Here is a 21,330-nt window from a genome sequence, read left to right on the forward strand (position 1 = left end):
AAGTCCACGCTAATCAATAAATTTACACCACTTTACACATGAAAGAAGTAAGTATATAATCTTTCTTCATTCTGTGCATAAAGGATGTGGTGAAATCCAAAGCCAAAAACTCATCTCCAGACTTTCCCATAGGTAATAACAACACCACCTGTCTCCAAACCTACCTTCCAACATGAACAAAAGAAAAAAACCATCTCTATTCCAAGCACAGTCCTAAAAGTGTACTATGAATCAGTATGGTTTCAAAAGTAAAAGTGGCCACTGAAGGGGGAAAGAAAACAAAACGCCCTTGTAGGTTCTTTTAGGTTGTCCTATTAGGTGGTAGGTATTGAAAAGAAGATAGCTAACTCTCCCCTAGATGAAAAGACTCAGTAATTAAAAGTAAGTAGAAATCTTACTGTGTTTTGACAGAAAAACTCACACAATGGACTGGAAGAACTATGATGTGCCCAGGAGTGGGGCTAACAAAGGAACCTTCTTTTCAAAGGAATTAGTTATTTTGTCATTGTAGAACTTTCAGAAAAAGGTATGTACTTTTAGGGTAGATAATTTATGAAATTCTGACTAAGAAAACTTGTGGGATTGATTTGCATCCATAGACAACGATCATTCATGCAAAAAATCTGATTCACCATGTGCATCTGAATTGTCTAACTAAATTATCTCAGTTACCAAAATCGTGTGCAGAAACATAGTAAATCTGCGCACAATTTTGGTAACTGAGATAATTACTCATTTGTAGAAGAGTCGCTTCATTTCCTCATGCAGTCCCAGAAGCTGCACACAGACTAGATTTTTAAATATATATGTTAATGGATGTGCAATGGTGCCCCCAAAATTTAAAAGAAAAGGTCTAAACCAATTCACCTGTATGTACTCTTGGTAGCACTGTTTCTAATATATCTGTATATTAGGTTACTAGTGATATGGGGTCTTAACTTACTAAAAAAAGATGTTAAGAAGCACAGTCCCTTTCAAAAAGTGCCATACTCAGACACTCCTTTCTTTCTACAGTTTATCTAAGCATCACAACTTAACCTTTAAGCAACTGCTCCTAGTGGTCAGTTATATGAGGATTTTTGGCAAGTAAAGAACCCTCCCATCACCACTGGAAGAGAGGGTCAAATCCTGCCGTTCTTACTGAGGCAAAATCCCCATTGAATCTGACAGGAGTTTTGCTCAAGTAAGACTAAGGACAGCAGGATTTGGCTCACAGGATCATAGCATCTGCCAAAGCAGTTGCACAGAACAAGGTTTATTCTTAGTAAGTATAATCCAATAAGAATATGTCTGTAGGTGCGTGATAGGGCTAATTTGCCCATAACCTCTCCACCGGTCTATGTTGTTCTTGGATTTTACCCTGATAGCTGTATACTTAAACCTGTTTTAAATTACCATCAAATGATTTGCAAAAATCCGCTGTCTATTAAAGCTGACTTTTTAAGCACTGACAAAGCAAAATTGCATGGGACTATTTTAAAGTGGTTGCTTAACACAAAGTACCCTCCACTGGAGACAATATTTAGAAAACATTATGTTGCTTTTATTTTAAAAGGTTATCTAGCTCAGAAGTCCATGACATCATCTGTTATTCTTTCTTGGTGGTTAACAGTGCACTACAATAATAATGTATACAATACATGCACATAAAAGTGTATTTTTGCATATACATTAACTGCAATAGAATTGCATAGCAGGTGACCAAGATTTAAGGAATGGCCTCTTTCTGTAACATAGATGAATCAGATTCCAGGTAAGGTAGTACTGTTTCTTGGAAACATTTTCTTATATTTACCTGTTATTCAATACCTTCAAAATGTAACTGATGAATTAAAACACTCAACATATACTTACAGTGAGGGGCAGGGGTTCTCACACGCTTTCAAAAAAAAAAAAAAAAGGGGGGGTGGATTCTCCTCTTCTGTATGCCATTATTTGCTCCAGTGTAGTTACAGCAACTTCAGCAGACATACTCAACATTTATACTTGTTTAATTGGGAAGTAACCCTTTTGTTTGTCCTGATGAAATGAAGACCGGGTAAAAATAGGGAAAAGAAGGCACAGTGTGTGTTTCTGATAGAACTTGGACAGACTAACAGTGGATAAGGAACAGAGGAAAGAAACCTTTGAGAATTCATTATGTTAAAGCATTAAGGAAAATGAGAGAATATATTCTGATAATTATTCTATTAGTTACCTACTGAAGGAGACTGAACGCTGGGGTACATTTTGCTGTACTACACGTAGTTAGACAGAGAAGATGAACTCTATGTAGATACACCGTGATTCCATAGCTTAGAAACAGACTGTCAGGAACGGCAAGTATATGTGAAAATTGCCTTTACAATAACTGATTAGAACACTCACCAATCTCTCTTCTTTCCTGATTGCCCTACAATTGTTGCATGCATTTGCAGAGAGATACATACTGACTTGATCAGTCTTACCTTCTTTCAGCATGCCAACTTTTAGACACTTCATGAAGCGGCAGGCTTGGCAGGACTTGCGTCTGCGCTTTGTGATTTCACATTCATTCGTTGCTGGGCAGCTGTATTCTATGTTACCTGTAATAGAAAGTACAGGAAATGACAGGTATTCAGAATCACTGACTAACCAACACAATGGATATACGAAGTACACATACAATTGCTGTTGTGTTTAATTTTGGAATCTATCAAGAGTAAACAGTGCTATAGAAAGGAAATACCTTTCAAGTAAAAATGAAAAGCCAAGTTAAAGGATGAGCTTTTTGACTTTTCTAAATCTAGACAGCTATATGAAAAAAAAAAATATACAAAACCACAATTAACGTGAGTCTGTGTCTGGCTCCATACATGGTCCCTAGCAAAATGCTTCACGTAGGTTACTCCTGCTGGTAGGAGGAGGAAATTTTGTCATTTATTGTCTGTACCAAGCCACAGGCTTAGGCTCCTAGCCTGAGCACTTTTCACTTCTTTTTTTCACCAATTTCATCAGTCTTTCTTTGTCTAGAATACGAAAACGAGACTGTCATGCTTCATTGCACAATCAACTGTAACAGGTACTACAGAGCTTCACCCTTCTCCTTCCACAACAGCAGGCACAGTGTGTCAGGCAGGGCTCACTGGCACTGCTACCACTACATCTAGCACATTCTACAGCTGTTGGATCAGGCCTCTCAGCCAGGACATCTCCCCTTCTCTCTATGCTTCAGACAGAGTGCTTGTACTGAGAGGCATCAGAAACAGGATCATTCCTACCAAGCTGTCAGAATAACAAAAACTGGGGGAGATGCTTGCCTCTGCCCCTCCCAACTCTCCATAAGGCCTAGAACAAGCTAGATCCTTAAATGTGAGCCCTCCTGGGCAAAGCAGCGTCTCCATTTTTTTTTTGTTACTGCTTAGTACTTATTATTTATCCTCAAAAATAAGAAAAAAAGCAGCATGAAAATTAATGGGTAAAATACATATCAGTAGTTTTCTTTACATTTTTTAAAATCACATCTTTGGGTATCCAAGTCCAAATGGGAGAACATCTGTTCTCTTTTGCCCTAGTACCACTGCACTTTTCATAAAACAGCTTAGCTCAGCTTATTCATCTGCCTAGCCATGCATCCTATTGCCCATGACTACATTCAGAATGACAGACTTTGCAGCAGTCAGAAGTTTCACCAGGAAACTGACTTTCAAATAAAGTATCTTCCCCATCAGCCTGTCACATCTTGCTTTAAAGGTATTTCTTTACTTTCTAACCCTTTCCCCCTGTGATTAAGTGCATTAGTATCTTAATGAAAATGCATTCTGTTTATTGCCCTCTTGGGAAGCAAGAGGTCATCACACCAAATGCATAAATTGTCATCAGAGACAGTCCGAGCATAATTGCAATTTTGCTGCTCCATGTTTGCTGCACTCAGGGTCCGTCAAAGTCCCCTGAAACATGCACAGGTTCTAATAATTAGCATAGAGTCTGCCTGGGACCAGAGCATTGATGAAATATTTCAGAGTTAATCACACTTTGTAAACACTGATTTATATTGACTACCTTTCTCCAGACTGATGTCTCCTCATTAAATATCACATTAGTGGATTGCAGGATTGCACACAGACTCAAATGCTCAGCAACTGCTAATTCAACAGGAAGTAATTCTTAAACCACTTACATCTATTGAAAATTGGTTAAGTATTTATGATAAAGGAGGTCTGCATGGTGCAAAGTATATTCTGCCAATACAACCAGCATACTTCGCACAACCTTTTCAGGCATTTGCGGGCTTTCTTCCTCCTGAACATTGCTGCATGACTGACTTAGCAATGCTGGCGAGTAAAACAGATTTTGATATGTCTGAATGCTAACGGTTCTTGTTGACAAAACTCAAACTTCAGTTTAGTCCTCTTCCCCTTCCTTAGGCTCCTGAGAAGAAAGCTATTTAAGAAACCGAAGGATACGGTGGGTAGGAAATTCAGCACAACAGTTCCTGCAAAACTTCCTTCCGATACATATTAGCGAAGTTAGGAAATAACAATTCTGGAAGGATACGTAGGAAAGGATGGTAAGAGCAAGTTTAAAAAAAGATTCACATTATCCTCTCACACTCTGACGAGGCATTCTTAGTGAGGCACAACCACTACACAGGGAGACCTTCAAAGCCTTTCACAAATTGTATCTAATTAACTTCATCATATTATAGTAGTAAATGTATTACCATCCCTATTTAAAAATAAGAAACAGGGAATCAGAAATGCTTTGCACAACACCAAAGATACCTTTGCACAAGGTCAAAAATGATCTTGATCAAAAACAAGATCGAGATTACAACACAGAACTTCAAGCAGCAAAGGTCTGTACTGAGGCAAGTGGAGCACTCCCACTATAGCCAGAGCCCTTGTGCAAAGGCACAGGTGACAAAGGTACAGATGTCGACACCAAAAAGTAGTATTCAAAACCAGAAAAATATAAGCAAGATTGCTTATTTCCCTAAGTAGACACTTCTAATCCATACCCAGACATTTCAGTTTTGCACAAAATCCTGTGAAACATGGCAAGGGTCTGTAGTATGCAGCACATTATGCACCAAAAACATCACTTATTTTTCGTGCAAATTCTTGCCACCTAAAGAAGTCTAAAATGAGCTATTATTCTAGTCACTTAGATTCCAGTACTTTAGCTCAGAGGGGGAATCTTCTCTTATCAATTTAGGCTGCTTTACTTTAATGAATTATATTTTACAGCAGATGTTCAATCTTAATTTTTGATGTTAGAAAATAAACTTGGAAGATGGAGGAAAGAGTTCCTCCAATGAACTCAGTAGAGTTACAGTAACTGGATTTATTGCTGCAGCAAAGATCCACATCTTACCAATAGCCATAGCTGGTTCCCCTAAAGTGTTACAGCATTTTAGAATATGGCTAGGCCGCAGTAAGAGTGCAAGGAAATGAACATTTTGTTATCACTCCACATATGAATGCAGTATTTTATCAAATATCCCCACGGATAGACTTCATTTCTGTCAGTGAGTTTTCCTTAAAAAAAACCAAAAAACCCAAAAAAACCCACCACCTCATGGAATTTTGCAATGGATAGGTTTTACCTAGCACTCAAAATGTGTTTTACCTAGCACTCAAAGTATCAGTGGATATATTTTTGGTAAAAACCTAGGTTTACTGCACATTGTAGGCCATTAGAGCTCTCATGATTTCTTATTTACTTCTATACAATAAAAATAAATAAACAGAAATTATTATAAGAAGTGTTTGGGAATCTGTACAATTTCACAGGTATACTACATCCATTCAGGATGCTCAGATCTGCATTTTATTTCAATGAGAAAGATTCAGAAGGAAGCTCTACCATTTACTTGTCTACCTCATGATGCTAGAGGCTGAAACTGGGCAGCTAGTAAGAGTATGGGTTGAGTTTGCCCAGTCCTGTCAACAGTTGGAGAGGCAGCTGTGTTACACAGTGAACAAAATCAACATGGCAGCTCTGAGTCTTTAAACTGGGCTGACAAGAACGATCGAGCAATTTATAATATCTCCTGGCTGGTTTTCAGAAAGAACTGGGCTCTGATTACTTATTTCAGAGTCTTTTGTACAATTAGTTTGCAGGCAATATAATTTTCTCACTTACTCCTTAATAGAATCGTGCAGCTAGCTGGCTGATAGAATAACAGTGTATATGTAAAACTCCTGCCTGAAGTGCCAGGGGATAATTTGTATATTCCTTTCAGTAGCGTAATGGACTTTTACAGTTTGGCAGTTAAAGGGCTGAGTAATGTAAATTAGTGTGACGTTTGAAAATAAAAATATATGTCAAATCTTCACTCCCCAAACACATTGCCCTGTGCTATAATAATACAACGGGATTTATCCGGCCTGAGTCCCTTTTCTCTTCTCATGCACTGAGGAACATTTATTTAAAAATAGTTCCTTTTTTCTAATAATTTGTTAATTTTATTATCTCAGCCAAAAGATGAGAAAATACTTCTAACACACTGTGCCTATCAAGAGCAACGGACTCACTAAAAATATGATGCCATTTGATCTTGAGATAGCAGCTCAACTGCTAAAACTTACACTGCATAACTGGCTCTCTGGTTTTAGATGCTTCAGACTGTTAGATCTTTACACACAGCTCGAGGATAAGTGGGCCAAGATACCTTGGTTTTTTTCATCTCACAGATGAGGTTTGGAGGTTACCTGAATGAGATGTGGAGTCATAGTACAATTTTAATGGTACAGGGACTTACTCGATGGCTGTACAAGCCAGGCAATCGACTGGACTTAGCCAAGATTCTCGAGACCATTTTGGCCATTTCTTGCGCGGAAGCGGCAGCGACACTCAAGGTAACAGAAGAGGAGGAGTGAGAACCATGACAAAGAGGAGGCCACTGGAAGTACTGGCCCGTATGCCCTGGCATCTTATGCCAAATGAAGTTATTGTCATCAACAGTTACAACTTTAGAACCTCACAGATATCAAGTGCGAAGCTGGCTCTAGAAACTGGCTCCAGTCTGTGGGACAGGCTGAAACAGGGGTGTCTCTTCCAGAAATACTGATAAGAATAGAAGCTGCAGACAGCAATTCTTAGCAGAAGCTTTATTTCCCTTTTCACACTGTGACATTTGATATTATAACACTAAAGACATAAAAGCATTGCTATGAGCTATTGGAATATGCTCAGAAAATCTTTGGACAAGTAAAAGACATGAGGAACGCTGAGACACAGGGAGAAAATGTGTTTGTAAAGAGTAGCCATGAGTCATTTACAAAAGCAGGAGGAATGCTGAAGATACCAGTATCGAAACTTTTACTGTGTGGGAATGTAGGTCCAGAAGAAAAAAAAAAAAAAGTCAAAAAAAAAAAAAGGCAAACCAACAGAGGGGAATTAATTATTCCTTCAATGTAATAATTTTATGCTATAATCAGCTCATGAAACTGTATTTCAGTATCTCTCTATTTATATTCAATAATGCCCCATTTTTCTCCCAAACTTTCTCTTTGAGCTTCTGTAACCTAATACTTTTTTTCCAAAAACTTGTATTTAAAAAGCAAGTGTTCTCATTATTCTTAATAGAGGCTACTGCATCACTGGATTTAAGTCTTTCTGCAGTAAGGTTTACCCCAGGTACCACCTTCATGCTCTGTTTTCCTGGGTGACAGACCCAAAGGAATACACCTGCTTGTCTGTGGACTGGCATGCATGAAAACTGGAAAATGAAAGGTAGCCAGGATTACAGCCATAGGTCTTCTGGGAATTAGTAAGAGAGAAGTCTTAGAAAGAGAGACAGGAGAATCTAACAGAGTCAGAATCAACACAGAGAGTGAATTATGGTCTGTTAGGTCACACCTTGATACGTAATCCAACCAGAACAGAATAGTTCCCGAGAAACTGAGGAGAAGTAGGTGCTGTTGGAAATAAGGAGTAACAGGCTAACTTAGGAAAAGAAGGATAGAGAAAAAGTCCCAGATGGACTTAAGTGTGTTTGATGTTTATAGGTCTTAGCAAAGCTGAACTGAGGAAAGTAAAAATATTTCCTCTCAGTTTAAAGTTTCAGTTCTTGCAGACTCTGTTCCCTACTTTGCAGTCAGAACTCAACTGAATTTAAGTATGAGTAAATATTCTCACAAGTAAAAGTACTCTTATTGATAAGGTTTCAGAAATGGGGTCAGGTTGGAATGAGGTTGGACTTGAACCTAACTGCATCCAGTTTTGGCTGACAAATCCTTAGATGGATTCACCTGATAGTGCAGATAGCTCTATGAATTACAGACCTATGAATTCTGCTACATGTCATCTGGAGCTGATTAAGCCTAAAGTTGACTGTATTCGCAATTTTTCACCCAGATGACGTCAGAAACAATATTGCACACACAGAGTTACAGAATGTTCAAAAATTTGGTTCCTAAATGTCTCGAAATTTTTTTTAAGATGATAGGACCATGTATGAAGGATTATGCTTATGTCTCTGTTGCTTGTGTTGCCTTTTCTGTTACGGTAAGAAACTCAGGAGAAGCAGCCAGTTTTTAAATAACTCTACACTGTAAGATGGTATTTGACAGAGGGATACAGCCAGCTTAAAAGTACATTTTAAATGAAATCACTATGTTGAGTTGCTGAAAAGAAGCCAATGTACTATGTTACTGAACTATAATATACTTAGAACTTCTAAAATGTATTTTTTATTTCTTTTTCTTTTATTCCTAGAAAGCAATATGAATGGAGATTTAAAATGAAAATGTAAAGGTGATGCTGGTTGGTCTGGCTGCATGACTGTCCTGGTTTCGGCATGGATAGAGTTAATTTCTTTCCTAGTAGCTGGTACAGTGCTGTGTTTTGGATTTAGGATGAGAACAAAGTTGATAACACACCGATGTTTTAGTTGTTGCTAGGTAATGCTTACACTAGCCAAGGACTTTTTAGTTTTCCATGCTCTACCAACTGAGAAGGCTGGAGGGGCACAAACAAGCTGGGAGGGGGCACAGTCAAACTGGCCAAAGAAACATTCCATACCATGTGACGTCCTGCTCAGAATATATAAAGCTGGGGGAAGAAGAAGGAAGGGGGGGACGTTTGGAGTGATGGCGGTTGTCTTCCCAAGTAACCATTATGTGTGATGGAGCCCTGCTTTCCTGGAGATGGCTGAACACCTGCCTGCCGACGGGAAGTAGGGAATGAATTCCTTGTTTTGCTTTGCTTGTGTGCGCGGCTTTTGCTTTACCTATTAAACTGTTTTTATCTCAACCCACGAGTTTTCTCACTTTTACCCTTCCGATTCTCTCTCCCATCCCACTGGGGGGGAGTGGGCGAGCAGCTGCGTGGTGCTCAGTTGCCAACTGAGGTTAAACCACGACAATGACATTTTTGCTTCACCCTCTAACTTTGGGTAGACAGGTTTCCAGCATCATAAAAACCACCATAATTTTCAATATGAGGCTTATATTAGGGGGTGTTGGATGACACCTGTAAGGGCCCAACTACCTTTGATTCCCACTGGAGTCAACTTTATCTTCAACAGAAATGAAGGGCATTTAGGTCATCTTAAGAGAGAATCAATGTTTTGAAGACACAAATAGAACTTATCCCCTGCTGCCTGGGAGTCACTGAAGAGCCGTCCAAGTCAAAGACTGAACCATCTACATTTGGTCCCTGCTGGTATTTTATCTAGGTAGATTTTGATACATCCTATCAAGGTAGCATGGAAAATTGTCATTGTTTGTTTATGAGCACATAGAACATCTCAGTCTGTGAAGTTGCAAACCAAATGACTATCACAGCAGTAAAAAAAAGTCATAGAAACATTAATATATCACTTGCTAGCTGAGACTTCACATGTCTCTAGTTCCAAACTAGACAGAGCTTCATAAGTGGGCTGGAAGCTTTCAGAGATGTTTATGACAAATAGAGATCCAGACCTAATTATAATGGCATTGATACATACCACTGTGCCGGTACTATTTGTAAACCACGCCTTTCTGAGTATTTCCGATGGGCTCGAAATAGCCATGCACAAATCAGGATGCTCATTCTTATTCCCTAATAATCTAAATGCAGCATATAATTTACAAGGCTGTAAGGAAAGCAGTGATAGTAAAAAGGATAGAACCATCCGTATACTTTTAAACTTCTCTCTGGTTCCCAGATTTCAGCGTGTTTGTATTTTATTGTCTCATCTTGTTTGGCTGCCATAGTTGCACAATGACATTATGACAGGATTAAAAGACGTGTTGGAAAGAACTAAAAATACTTGTTCACTAGTTTGGTTGGCCCATAGGCACAGAGAAATCAGGGGAAAAGGGAAGATATCTATCATTGCTTGCTTAAAATATTCTTTGAAAGAAATGTTGATGCACAGACTTTCACTTATATAAGGAAGGTGAATGATTTAATCAGGTAATGATGACTTCAGTGACATTTAGTGTTAGATTCACTGGGGGGCTGCCATCTTTGCACCATAGCCAAGGTCCACAGACTATTGCACCAAGATGCAAGCCTCCACCCTATCTTTCTATAAAAAACCTATAATCTTAGCTACCAGTAAAGATGCTGAAAAGCCATAAAATCTTACTTAATTTGCTTTCATTTCCCCCGCAAAAATGATGTGCAGTATTATAGGAGTCAGCTTTGAGAGATGCAAATTAACCTTTGGAAGCCACTTCGGTCATGTGCAACTTCAAATCAAACTTTATGTTGCCCATTTTAAATGTCACCTTATCTGAATTTACATAGCTAGTTCTAAGTTTCCTGATTAAAACTTCCTGATTAAAAAAAATATATATATTTACTGTAAAGTGTTTGTACATTTACAGATCAAATTGGCTCAGTAATGGGTAAACACTCCAAAGAGGGTTGAAAAACCTGAACACTAAAGGGATTAAAAACAACTTGCAGTAACCAAAAAGGGAACAAAGTACAAAGCAGTTTAATCTAGCTCCTAGTTTGGGTGGGCTTTGAAGACCATAGGAACTACATTACTGCAGAACTGCAGAGCTGAAGGTTCTTAGGTGATCAGCATAAAATGAGATGGCAGACTTGGTCTAGTTCACGTAATGACCAAAAAACCAACAGTATTCCCAGGATGGAATATTTCTTGTTTGTGTTGGACAGGCAACAACTCTCAGGGATAAAGCTCTTAAATGAGACAGTGAGGGTATGATTGCAGGGCTTCTTACTACCTATTGCTTTACTCACCCTGCGTATAAACAGAAGATTGCTGTTTCCATATTGGTCATCCAACAGTTTTTCCTTTAAAAATAAACATATAAACAAAAAAAAACCAAAGCCCAAGAACTACAAGGACTACTGAATGCAAAATATTTTAGCTTTTGTGGGGAAAATTCGAACACTGTCCAAGGAAATCATAAGTAAGCTCTGACACTTTTGCAACAAGCATTACCAGGAAGGCAACATATCAATACCTAGGCTTTTCACACTGCCTTTTCATGCTAGTTTAAAGAGTCCAAAGACGACAGTCCTGAAGATTTGGAAAGAGGGAGGAAGAAAGTTGTCTAGATGCAGGCCATTATTTTAGAGAGATGAAGGCTAAAATGAAACAAAATAGTAAACTGTCTTTGAATCTGTAAGTCCTATCATCCTTCTACTGAAAGCAAGAATACCATTTCAATCCACTTGCAGAAATGTATGTTACAGGCAATGAGTAATTACATATTATTAATGCAAAATGTGTACTTACTAGCCTTTATGATAACTGAGCAAATAAAAATGATAAGAAATGTATTTACACTAAATATTCACTACAAAATATCTAGTAAGTACAAGACCTCTGTGCTGAACACAAGACTTTGCACCCAGCTGATCTTAAAATTCTTTTTTTCTCTCTTCCTTTTAATGAAAGCTTGGAGTTTTCAAGATAACACAGTGCACAGCAAAAACTGTGTAGAGACCCTAAAAATCAATGGACCTGTAACTATTTTTAGACATTGCTATTTTCTACTATCCCTGACGTTAAGCCAGTTTTGGGGAGATTTGGCTGTGTGTGTGTTTCTGTGAGACATCTGCAATCAGCCACCACGTAAATTATCCCAGAAGCAAACTGAGAGCTGCAGCTGAGCAAGTACTAGGCTGAGCAGAGAGAACATCCAGTTCTCCCATCCCTTATATGTCACAAAAGGGGGCAGAACGTCATAGATTGTACTGTGACCTAAAAAGACACCGATTTTATATATTGAGCTCGTTTTTTGGTGGGCTTTGTTTCAGTTTTCTGGCCAGGTAATTTCTTGTTTCTAATTTTTTCTACTATTATTGATTTTAATCATAACCTATGCATTCTTTACCACAGCCCCAAACTTATTTCTGTGCTATGTTAAAATATATATATTCAAAAAAGACAAAATTACTCCTTATAATTCAAGACAGAGTTAATTTAGTTTCTTTATTTTTAAGAAAATTAGCAGGGATTGCAAGAGGTAGGAAGAAGAAGAGGATAAATCCGTCAGCCAGGAACGGACATTTTTTAAACTAAAGTGCCATCATCTGAAATGGAATGACAATTTCCATTACCCTTAAAAACAGGTGTATACTCTACATTAGAGCGCAATTCACCTCGTGTAAGGGGCTACTAGGTATCCTGTGATGCACTTCACTTCTGTCTTATGTAAGATGCTGGTGGTGTACAGATACCGTGCTGGCTCTCTGAACAGCTGCCTGCGGCTTTCACCTACTGAGATTTCAAAAGACTCCTTCGAAATGGAAAGAATGGAAAGACTCCCATTGACTTAGTGGAAAGGACACCAGGCCTGACATGAACACAAGATGTGTTTCATAATCTAACTTTATCAGCTCAGCCTTGCTCTCACTGAAGTCAGGGCAGTTTTGCCCATGACTTCAACAGGAGTAGCACTTAGGTTCTACGAGTCCGAGCTAATTTAGTAACTCATGAATGATAAACAAGAAAGGTTTGGGAAGTCAACCGTTCTTTTTCACTGAATCTCTAATTAAGTACCCTTCACAATTAAGTTATTAGCCTTTAAAATAAGCAATTCTTTGAGCCAAGACATGTTATCCTTACATACGCCGAGTTACAATATTTGACTCTTCAGGTAGTCTGGTTTACTATTCTGTATTTATAAGATTTCTTGGGTTTTTTCTGTTTTCCTGTTTTCTTATTTGCAGTTATGCAGTAATCAACTTATTTTAAAAACAAGCAGAGAAAGAATGTGATATGAACCAGGAAGTGAAATGGTACCGGGAAGAACAACCTCTAGGAACACCGGGACTAAATTCTATCATTTAGAGAAAAAACAAACAAACAAAAAAAAAAAACAACCTCAGGGGAATTTTTCTTCTCGCAAGCTTAAAGGTAGAATTTGCCCATTCAAAACATGAGGAGTACCTTTTTCTTATATACTTCTTGTCACCTACCACAATCCATGGTTTGATTCACCAAAGTAAGTAGCTTCCATTATTTTGGATGGTATCTGAAAAATCCTAGTAGTTGTGTCAGTTTAGTCAGCACCATTACTGAAGATGTTGCCATGCCATTCCTATTCTTAGTTTCTTCATTACTGTTTTTCCATTCGATGCTTGGTTTTGCCTTACTGCATATTTTTTTTGTCTTCACAGCACTGTCACCTGCTGATGTAGCTAGTGCTCTAACCGTACTGAGACTTTTTGCACAGCTGCCAGTACTAACTTGAGCTGTGTGGCCAAGTCCAGGTTGCTAATCTAGAGAATGACGTCCCTGTCTTGTGCTTCCACGCCCAGAAACTCGCTGTCTGTGGTGCGGTGTAAAATTACAGGCTACCTATTACTGCCAGAAGTCAACACTTTCATCAGTTAACATTTCTGTGGCATTTTTTCATGCTCAAAGTACAACTAAAATAATTGTGCCTCAATTCAGTTCTGTAGGACAGCTATTACATAGCAATTAAATACCATTTATCAAAACAGAGTTGCTAGTTGAAGTTGGTGATTGAAGTTTAGCACCCACAAGATACAAATTGCTTCAGTGGAAACATTTTTTGAGCTTTTCTGAAAACCTTCTTGAAGGTCAAGTGAAATCACCTACCTCTTTTTTTACTTTTCCAAAACAAAGACTTGAAATGAGCATACTGTTTCTGCATATGCACTCATTTTACACATGAACCCAGGCCACTAGGAATCTTCACAGGTATGTTTGTTTACTGGTTGCAAACTTTATAACACTCAGCTCCATTAGAACAACTGAAGCCTAATGTTCCTTTTTAGTGGCTATACGGCCATCATAAAATGGGTACTTCATGCTGGCAGAAGGCCCAAACCCCCCAGAAGCAAAATGGATGAGAGGAGAGTAAAGTGGCCATTGCCCCAGCAATGGATAAATTAAAATAACATTATTTTTCAGTATTAATTTTACATTAAATGTGGAAGTACTTTATTTAGGAAGCCTTAACCAAATGTTTCAAATTTTGGGTTATGTGAAATTACAAACTGAAACTAACTTTATGCTCCTTATCATAACTCATTTTTAAAAAGAAAAGTACACCACCAGATTGCATTGCCTTTCCTGAAAATTCCAGGTGCTCAACATCCATGAAAACCAAGCAGGTTTTATTGAGGAGCTTAAATTTGGACTTAGCAACCTAATTTTAGACTCTGAAGTTTGAATTTAATTTAATGTGACACTATATTCCTGTACAGGCCAAGCTTGGCCTCATGTTCTTTAAATAAAGCACCTTCAATTTTACTTGAAAGGATGATATCTAAATCAAAATAGAAGGTTATTTTGTCTCCATTGGTTCTGAAGCTAGAACAAGTAGTCATGCAAATTATCATACTAATTTATGCCAAAATACGTGGCATATTTGTAACAGGTATCAAGAGCAGATTAGTACAAAGTACTGGGCAGAGACCAAAAGCTGCCAACTTACTCTCCTTAGAACGTGATCTTACAGGTATCTGTTGAACCTGTTTAAGGCCACTGTATATCGTATGGATGAAAGAGCAGTTATTAATAAACCGATATGCACAAAGCACTACACCATTGCATTTTGTTCCAATTTTAAATGCACTGGCGCTTTAACAAAAATAAGCTGGATTTCTGTAACAATTTAAGTATGGCAGTGGTGTAACTAGGAGCAAAACCCAAGCACTATCCCTGTGTGCCAGTCACAAGGTGTGTTCAAGAGGCATCCATGACAACCTTTCAGAAAATCATCAGTTTTCTTCGCAACAATCATTTATGGGAATCCATGAGAAACTCATAGAGAAAACAAATCCGAACATGCGGATGGCCCCAGTGTTTTTCTATTTTTCATAATCAAAATAAACATGGCAGGGAGCTTAACATGACTGACAGAACTCCCAAAGAAGCCCAAAGGGGCTTTTTCATGAGTAACGTCTGCAGGACCAAACACTATGAAGAATGAAAAGGTACAGTCTGAAGTCCTAACAGGATCTAGTCAAGGATTGCACTATTTCACTCTGAGCAAAAGGAGGAAGTTTAAAGAATAACCAACCTTGAATTGTCCTCTTGAAGAAAGCCTTGCAGGCCTCGCAGGAAGCCACTCCATAGTGGTAGCCTGATGCAATGTCACCACACACCAAACACAGTCTTTTGGGCATCGAGTTCAGCATATATTCACACTTGGTCTGTGAATCTTCAGCAATGGTACTGGAGCAGTCATCATACCGTTTCCTGACTGGCCCGTTGCCCCCAAGCCCTGTGGCTGAAGGGTAGAGGGGAGGTGAGTCCAGCCCGTTCTGATGTCCATTCATGGTGGAACTGTAGCTCCCGCTGGCGTCTGAGGAGCCACCAGGGCTGTGGTGGTTGATGCTGTCCGTCAGAGAGGCAGGGCTCGACGGTTCCGTCTTGATGTATGACGAACAGCTAGAATCAATGTGTCGATCTTTGCTTGACATTCTGCAGAGAAGCCTGTAGTGGGGAGAAAGAGAAAGAAGAATCTGTGTATTAAAGACAGTGCTCTTTAAGGCTGCTCTGGAAGGGTTAGGGACTGCACATCATTCATTTATTAGTCAATACCTCTTGTTCTACATGAAGGTAATCAGCATAAGGGCATGACAGAGCTTTGTCAAAGCTCCAGACAGGCAGTAAACAAAAAGTTTAAAGAGACCAAATCCGTCTGTTGTCCCCTCCACCTGCCCTCTAGGCTACATGTCAGCTTCACATCAACTCTAAATTCTGAACTTGTCATCTACTGAGTCAAAAATTTGTTTAAATCCTATTAGATGACTTGGCTATTGAATGTCTTCCTTTTTCCGTCGGTACCTTCTTTCTGTAAATTCCATCGTTATCAGGAACAAATATTTCCAAGTCTAATCACATAAAACTTCTGCTCTGTAATTAATATTTGTCAAGACACTTGACTACAACACGTATCCATCATCTATTGATCTAATCCCAGAATTGAAGAGCGAGTCTCCCACAGTCTTTTTTTTTCTTATTAATATTGCTTCATTATAGATACAGCTATTTAGGAACAGAGTAGCACATCAACTGGGAACTCTAACAAATAATTAAGGCTAGACTCCATTTTCACAAAATCTCAGTGAAATGATTCATCAGCTCTGGCTGTAATTACTTTCTAGCCATTATCCTCTATAGGATCTGACATTTTACATGTTCCACTCTTGGATTAAAAAAAAAATATATATTAGAGGAAATTTTAGATAGAAGTTTTGTCTTTCAGAAGGTGAGATTCTGTCTTACTTCTCAGTTCTCACGTTTTCAGAATTAAGCATCTGAAATAAAACCATATAACATTTCATCTGACAAATTAGTGCTTTCTACAGGGGGGGGAAAAAAATCTTCTTCGTCTATTCCATCCTCAAGTTTTTTATTATTTTTAAACATATTTTAGGGAGAACAAGGAACAAAAATAATAATTAGAAAGCTCCGAATCAGATACTATCTTCATTTTCTACAGCTGTGATTATGAGACCACAGTAGCAAATGGCCTACCCAGCATTTTCCTGACAATACTCTCAGAAGCTGCCAAAATACAGATGCCAGTTATGAGCATTTCTCTAGAAACATTTTCAGCAGAAAAGCAACTACCCCATAAGGCCACCCACCTGGAGCTATAGATTCATGTTTTCAAAGCAAATGCATGAGTCCAGACAATTTGACTGACTTAACTTTCTAAAATAATTTTTGAGATCTTCACTTTTTCACCTTTTCGTGTTTAAAAAAAAAAAAAAAAATCCATTTCTACTTCAAGATCTGGAATCAAATTCACCACTGGAAAACAGACATAAAACCAGAGAGTTGGCTTCCTTTCCAATGAGGGTAACCGAGATCAAAGCCTGACCCTTCATTAAAAATGTCTGCTTAGGATGAGATTTACCCTAAAATCAGTGCTTATGGATCTTATTTGGGACCTCTCAATTGCTGTGATTTTTACTGTAAAATTCTATTGAAAACAAACGACACATGAATTTGGAAAACAGCCAGATTGATGTGCAGAAATGTTACCCTCCGAACTTAAAATCAGTACTTATTTGGGGAGGGGGAAGGAGCAAGCTATCTGGTGTCAGCAAATAAACCAAGGAAATGGGAAGGTTAAAGCCGTGAAAATATCTTATTACATTGGACCACCTGCTTGTGTTGTCCTTTCCTCAAGAACTGGAGGGGGGGAAATCCCCTTGCCAGCCTGCAGTAGCGTGTGCCTTTTCTTCTGCATCTGCTGCCTTGTAGCCGTCACTGTTAATGAGTGCTGTAATTAATAGATAGCTCTCTCTTGTCTCTCTACTTGCACTCTGGGCTAAGCACTTTTCTCAAGTCAACGTTTGAAAGAAAGCGGGTCGGCACTGACTTACAGCAGCTCTGTGAATTCCTTTTAATTTAGAGCACTTACACCACCACTCCACTTATTACCTTATAATTACTGGACCGCTCTCACATACATTATGATCTTAGACTAGAGTTAGAAGTTATTAGGGTACTAAAACATGGTGTGTCTCTGTCTCTCTCTCCCTTTCTTTGACACTGAATTTTATACAGCTACGATTAAAAATATCAATTAACTTTCATATTCTACCAACTTATTTTTTACATTATTTTTCTATACACTAAGGTCCTTCTATTAACTAAATAGGTACTTGGTCTTCTCTTCATCTCCCTGCTGCTGAGACTCCACATATAGTCTCAAAATACAGCAATAGGAGTCACTGCCTACAGTCTGTCATAACCAGCTTGATGGCACGTTCTTGTCTAAGACTCCCGCTGCTGATTTTTTTTTCTAATCTGTGCAATAATGAGCTCGAATGTCACCCTTCCCTTCCCAGAAAAAACATTTGCAATTAATTAGTTGTCCAAATGCATGTTGTCTTAGCCAGTGCGAAAGTGGCTATCTCCCACTCCAAGCGGTCAGAACCAAAATATAATCTCAGGTCTACAAGCATTAAAATCTGATCACCAGTGCTGCTTAGGCAAAAGCCAGTCTGCTGATGCTTCTGAAGTAGCAGTTTCTGGTATTAACCAAGATAGAGCTGCTTTTGGCTACAGCTGAAACAGCACAGACTGGACTGGTGCATGCTGGCAAAGCACAAATGCAGTTAAAACATTAACCATTCCAAGGAAAAGCGAAAACAACAGCGCCTGACTCTGAGAACAAAAACTTTCTCGATCCCCCAACGAAAGTGAACCAGAGACAAGGCTGGGTACACTAGCTGTGGGTGGGCAACAGACACCTACTGCTTTCACTCCTTCGTTACTGTACCACATCTGAACGAAAGTAATTCAAGAGCCATCTTATACCGATGGCAGGTGGGACCACCATCAAATTATCATGCTGAACATTTGGAATAATGCCTAAGCTAGATCTCTGTAAAATCCCTCCCTCAGTTCCCTCCTAATTACTACTTAGCTCGTTACACTGAAGAATTCCTAGACACCATTGCATTATAGTCTAAAACTACAGTTGGAGCTTAATTCTCTCTTCCTCTCCGTGTCTGAAATTCTACAGCTCTATTATTCAAGCCTGAAATATTCACAACTATCTATAAATTCAATTGTCAGCCGGTGGGTTTTATTCTAGACCTCACTTCAATCTAAAATTAGAGGCACTAAAATTCACATTAACTCTAAGAGGAATGTAGTGAAAAAGACTTTATTTCAAAAGAACACCTTTTTGTCAGAAAGAGCTATTTTCAAGATGATGGCTTTATCTGCATTCAAAGAGAATAAGCCCAATTCCACATTGTGCTGTTAATGCAAAATTTTTAGGTCACATTGGATTAATAAAAATCTAAATTTAGTTAAGGTTTATGAATAGAAATAACATGTGTCATATAAAAACGTACAGTATTTATTTTAAAGCCTTGGTGGGGTTGTTTTTTTTCTTTACTAGATTTTAAGTCAAATAGATGGCAGCTCCATTTGTGGTGGGCTGTTCTCGGGTAAGTTTTCTAACAACTGGTAGCTCTCGGGTAAACCTTCCTTTCAGTAACTTTAGGGAAAGTAACTAATTGGCTCTAGAAGCATTTCCATGCCCATATACAAGAGAAACTACATAGGGTGCTGCAAGTAACATGCAATATATAGCACGACTCTTCACATCTCTACTAAATTTACTTCACAACTTCTTCGTTTAAGTAAGACCTGAAGCCAGTCACCGCTGGCAGAAAGGTACAATGACAGAGCACTTCAATATGCAACTCCTGCTTTAAAATGGTCTTAAACAATAGCGAATAAATTGTAATGCTATGTGCTTATGAAAGGTTGAATATATTAAGAATTTATTAATGCAATCACATTCATATTTCCATCTACCTGCCACATTACTAATGATATTGACAGTGCTGACACTGGTTAAATCAGTATCAATATACAAGTGGAGTGCAAAAATTAGCTGCATCTGATTACAGTATATAGCCTTAAAAAAAGCAAGCCTTCCCATTCAAGCCACTGGGAGCTCTTTATAATCCATCCATACATGCAACTGGTTCAGAAAGTTACTCTTCCCTCATCTCCCTTGTTACCAATACCTAAAGGAGGTCAAAACAACATGCCAGTACTTCATAATCTGTGAAGACATTTCATGCTCATTTTTCAAGTAGGAAAAGCTCTGCTTACAGCATCATTCGCTACTTCAGAGCTGCGCTGGTGGTTTCAGTGACAGTAATAATTAGTCACAATAATTAGAGTGAGCACCTTTATTATAGACCAACACAAAAGTCCACTTTTACCTGCACAGGAAGTTTTTCTTTTCTTGAAGAGAGAATCACCCTATTTCCATAAATGTCAGAATAGGTTGTTAGCAGTTGACATTTTTAATGACAGCTACTACATGGGAGCATCAGCAAGGCAGGTGTTATTATGGACACCTAGGTACTTTTTACGCTAACAGTACAATCCATCTGATTTTACTCCAATACATTTCTCTAACTCACATGGATGTCAACCAAAAAGGTCTTAACTTGTTATCCTCATACTTTACCTATGACAACCAATGCATGAAAGAAAGTCTTGGTCTAGGTGACACAGTAAGTCTGTAGCAGTCAGGAATGGAAGCCAGCTCCTTGCTTTGACTGTAAAGACCACATTTCCTCTCAAATACTGTACTTACTTTCAGTATCATTTCACAGGTCTATACCAAAATCAGTAGACAGAAAACAGTGCAGCATGTTCCAGTGATTGCCCATACTCTGCTTCTCTGAATGCAAGAGGGAAAAAATGTTTGTGTGGAAAGAAATGAAAATGTTGCATCTTGCACCGACGCCCACGACAACACCTCAAGACTTTCACCAGGTCCTGTTAAAGAGCTGAGTAACAATTTCAGCCAAGCTGCTTGCTTTACATTGAGCAATTTTTTCTGCTTCTGCTAATTGCACTCTAGTAGAGTGGCAAAATGTGAATCACTTAGTAGGAAAATGGGCACCAGCTGCTATTGTCAAAGAATGGAGACGCCGAAGAAGAGGAAAGTGACTGAATGAAGTGTCATGTCAGAAATCAACGGTGCAACGTGTGATTTGAGAAAACATGACTACTTTACAGAGACAGGGTGTCATTATGGCATCACAGTAATACGATGCTTTGACAACTGCTGGGTCTAACATATCATCATTGCATTAAAGGTGCACTGGCTTAGTTGGGGGAAGGAAAAGAAAGGGTTTCTTCTTTTAATAAGAAATATCGTAAGGCCTGCTTGGTTAACCTAGTGGGCGAGATCATTAACTGCAAGTATTGCTAATCTTGTCCCATCCATGCACAAACAAAACTGTTAATATGCATTAGATCTTTATTAATGAACCCACATGTACAACCATGTAGTAAGGAGTACCCTGTGCAAAACGGAATGGCTGTGGTGAGGGTTTTTTGTTTGTTTTTTTAAACAAATGTTGAATGTTTCATTGTTTTTTGTAATTTCTTCTTTCTTTTATGTTTTCTTGAAACCT

General features: G+C 38.5%; 1 protein-coding gene across 5 annotated transcripts in view; it reads right to left on the reverse strand.

Moving 5' to 3' along the window:
- The window catches only part of ESRRG (estrogen-related receptor gamma), a 266,930-nt gene that overhangs the window by 116,191 nt on the left and 129,409 nt on the right, over positions 1–21,330 (reverse strand). For 4 of the 5 annotated variants that reach the window (XM_009330202.1, XM_009330199.1, XM_009330200.1 and 1 more), the window contains 2 exons: positions 15,432–15,847; positions 2,448–2,564 (listed from right to left, as the gene is read on the reverse strand). In XM_009330202.1, coding sequence (XP_009328477.1) covers positions 2,448–2,564; positions 15,432–15,834 — 520 coding nt within the window. In that variant the 5' untranslated portion in view covers positions 15,835–15,847. Of the gene's footprint in view, positions 1–2,447; positions 2,565–15,431; positions 15,848–20,372; positions 20,521–21,330 lie in introns of those variants that run through there. The other variant, XM_009330203.1, reaches the window with a different exon arrangement.

Source organism: Pygoscelis adeliae, unplaced genomic scaffold (genome assembly GCF_000699105.1).
Source record: "Pygoscelis adeliae isolate BGI_AS28 unplaced genomic scaffold, ASM69910v1 Scaffold308, whole genome shotgun sequence".
NCBI classification, from domain to species: Eukaryota; Metazoa; Chordata; class Aves; order Sphenisciformes; family Spheniscidae; genus Pygoscelis; species Pygoscelis adeliae.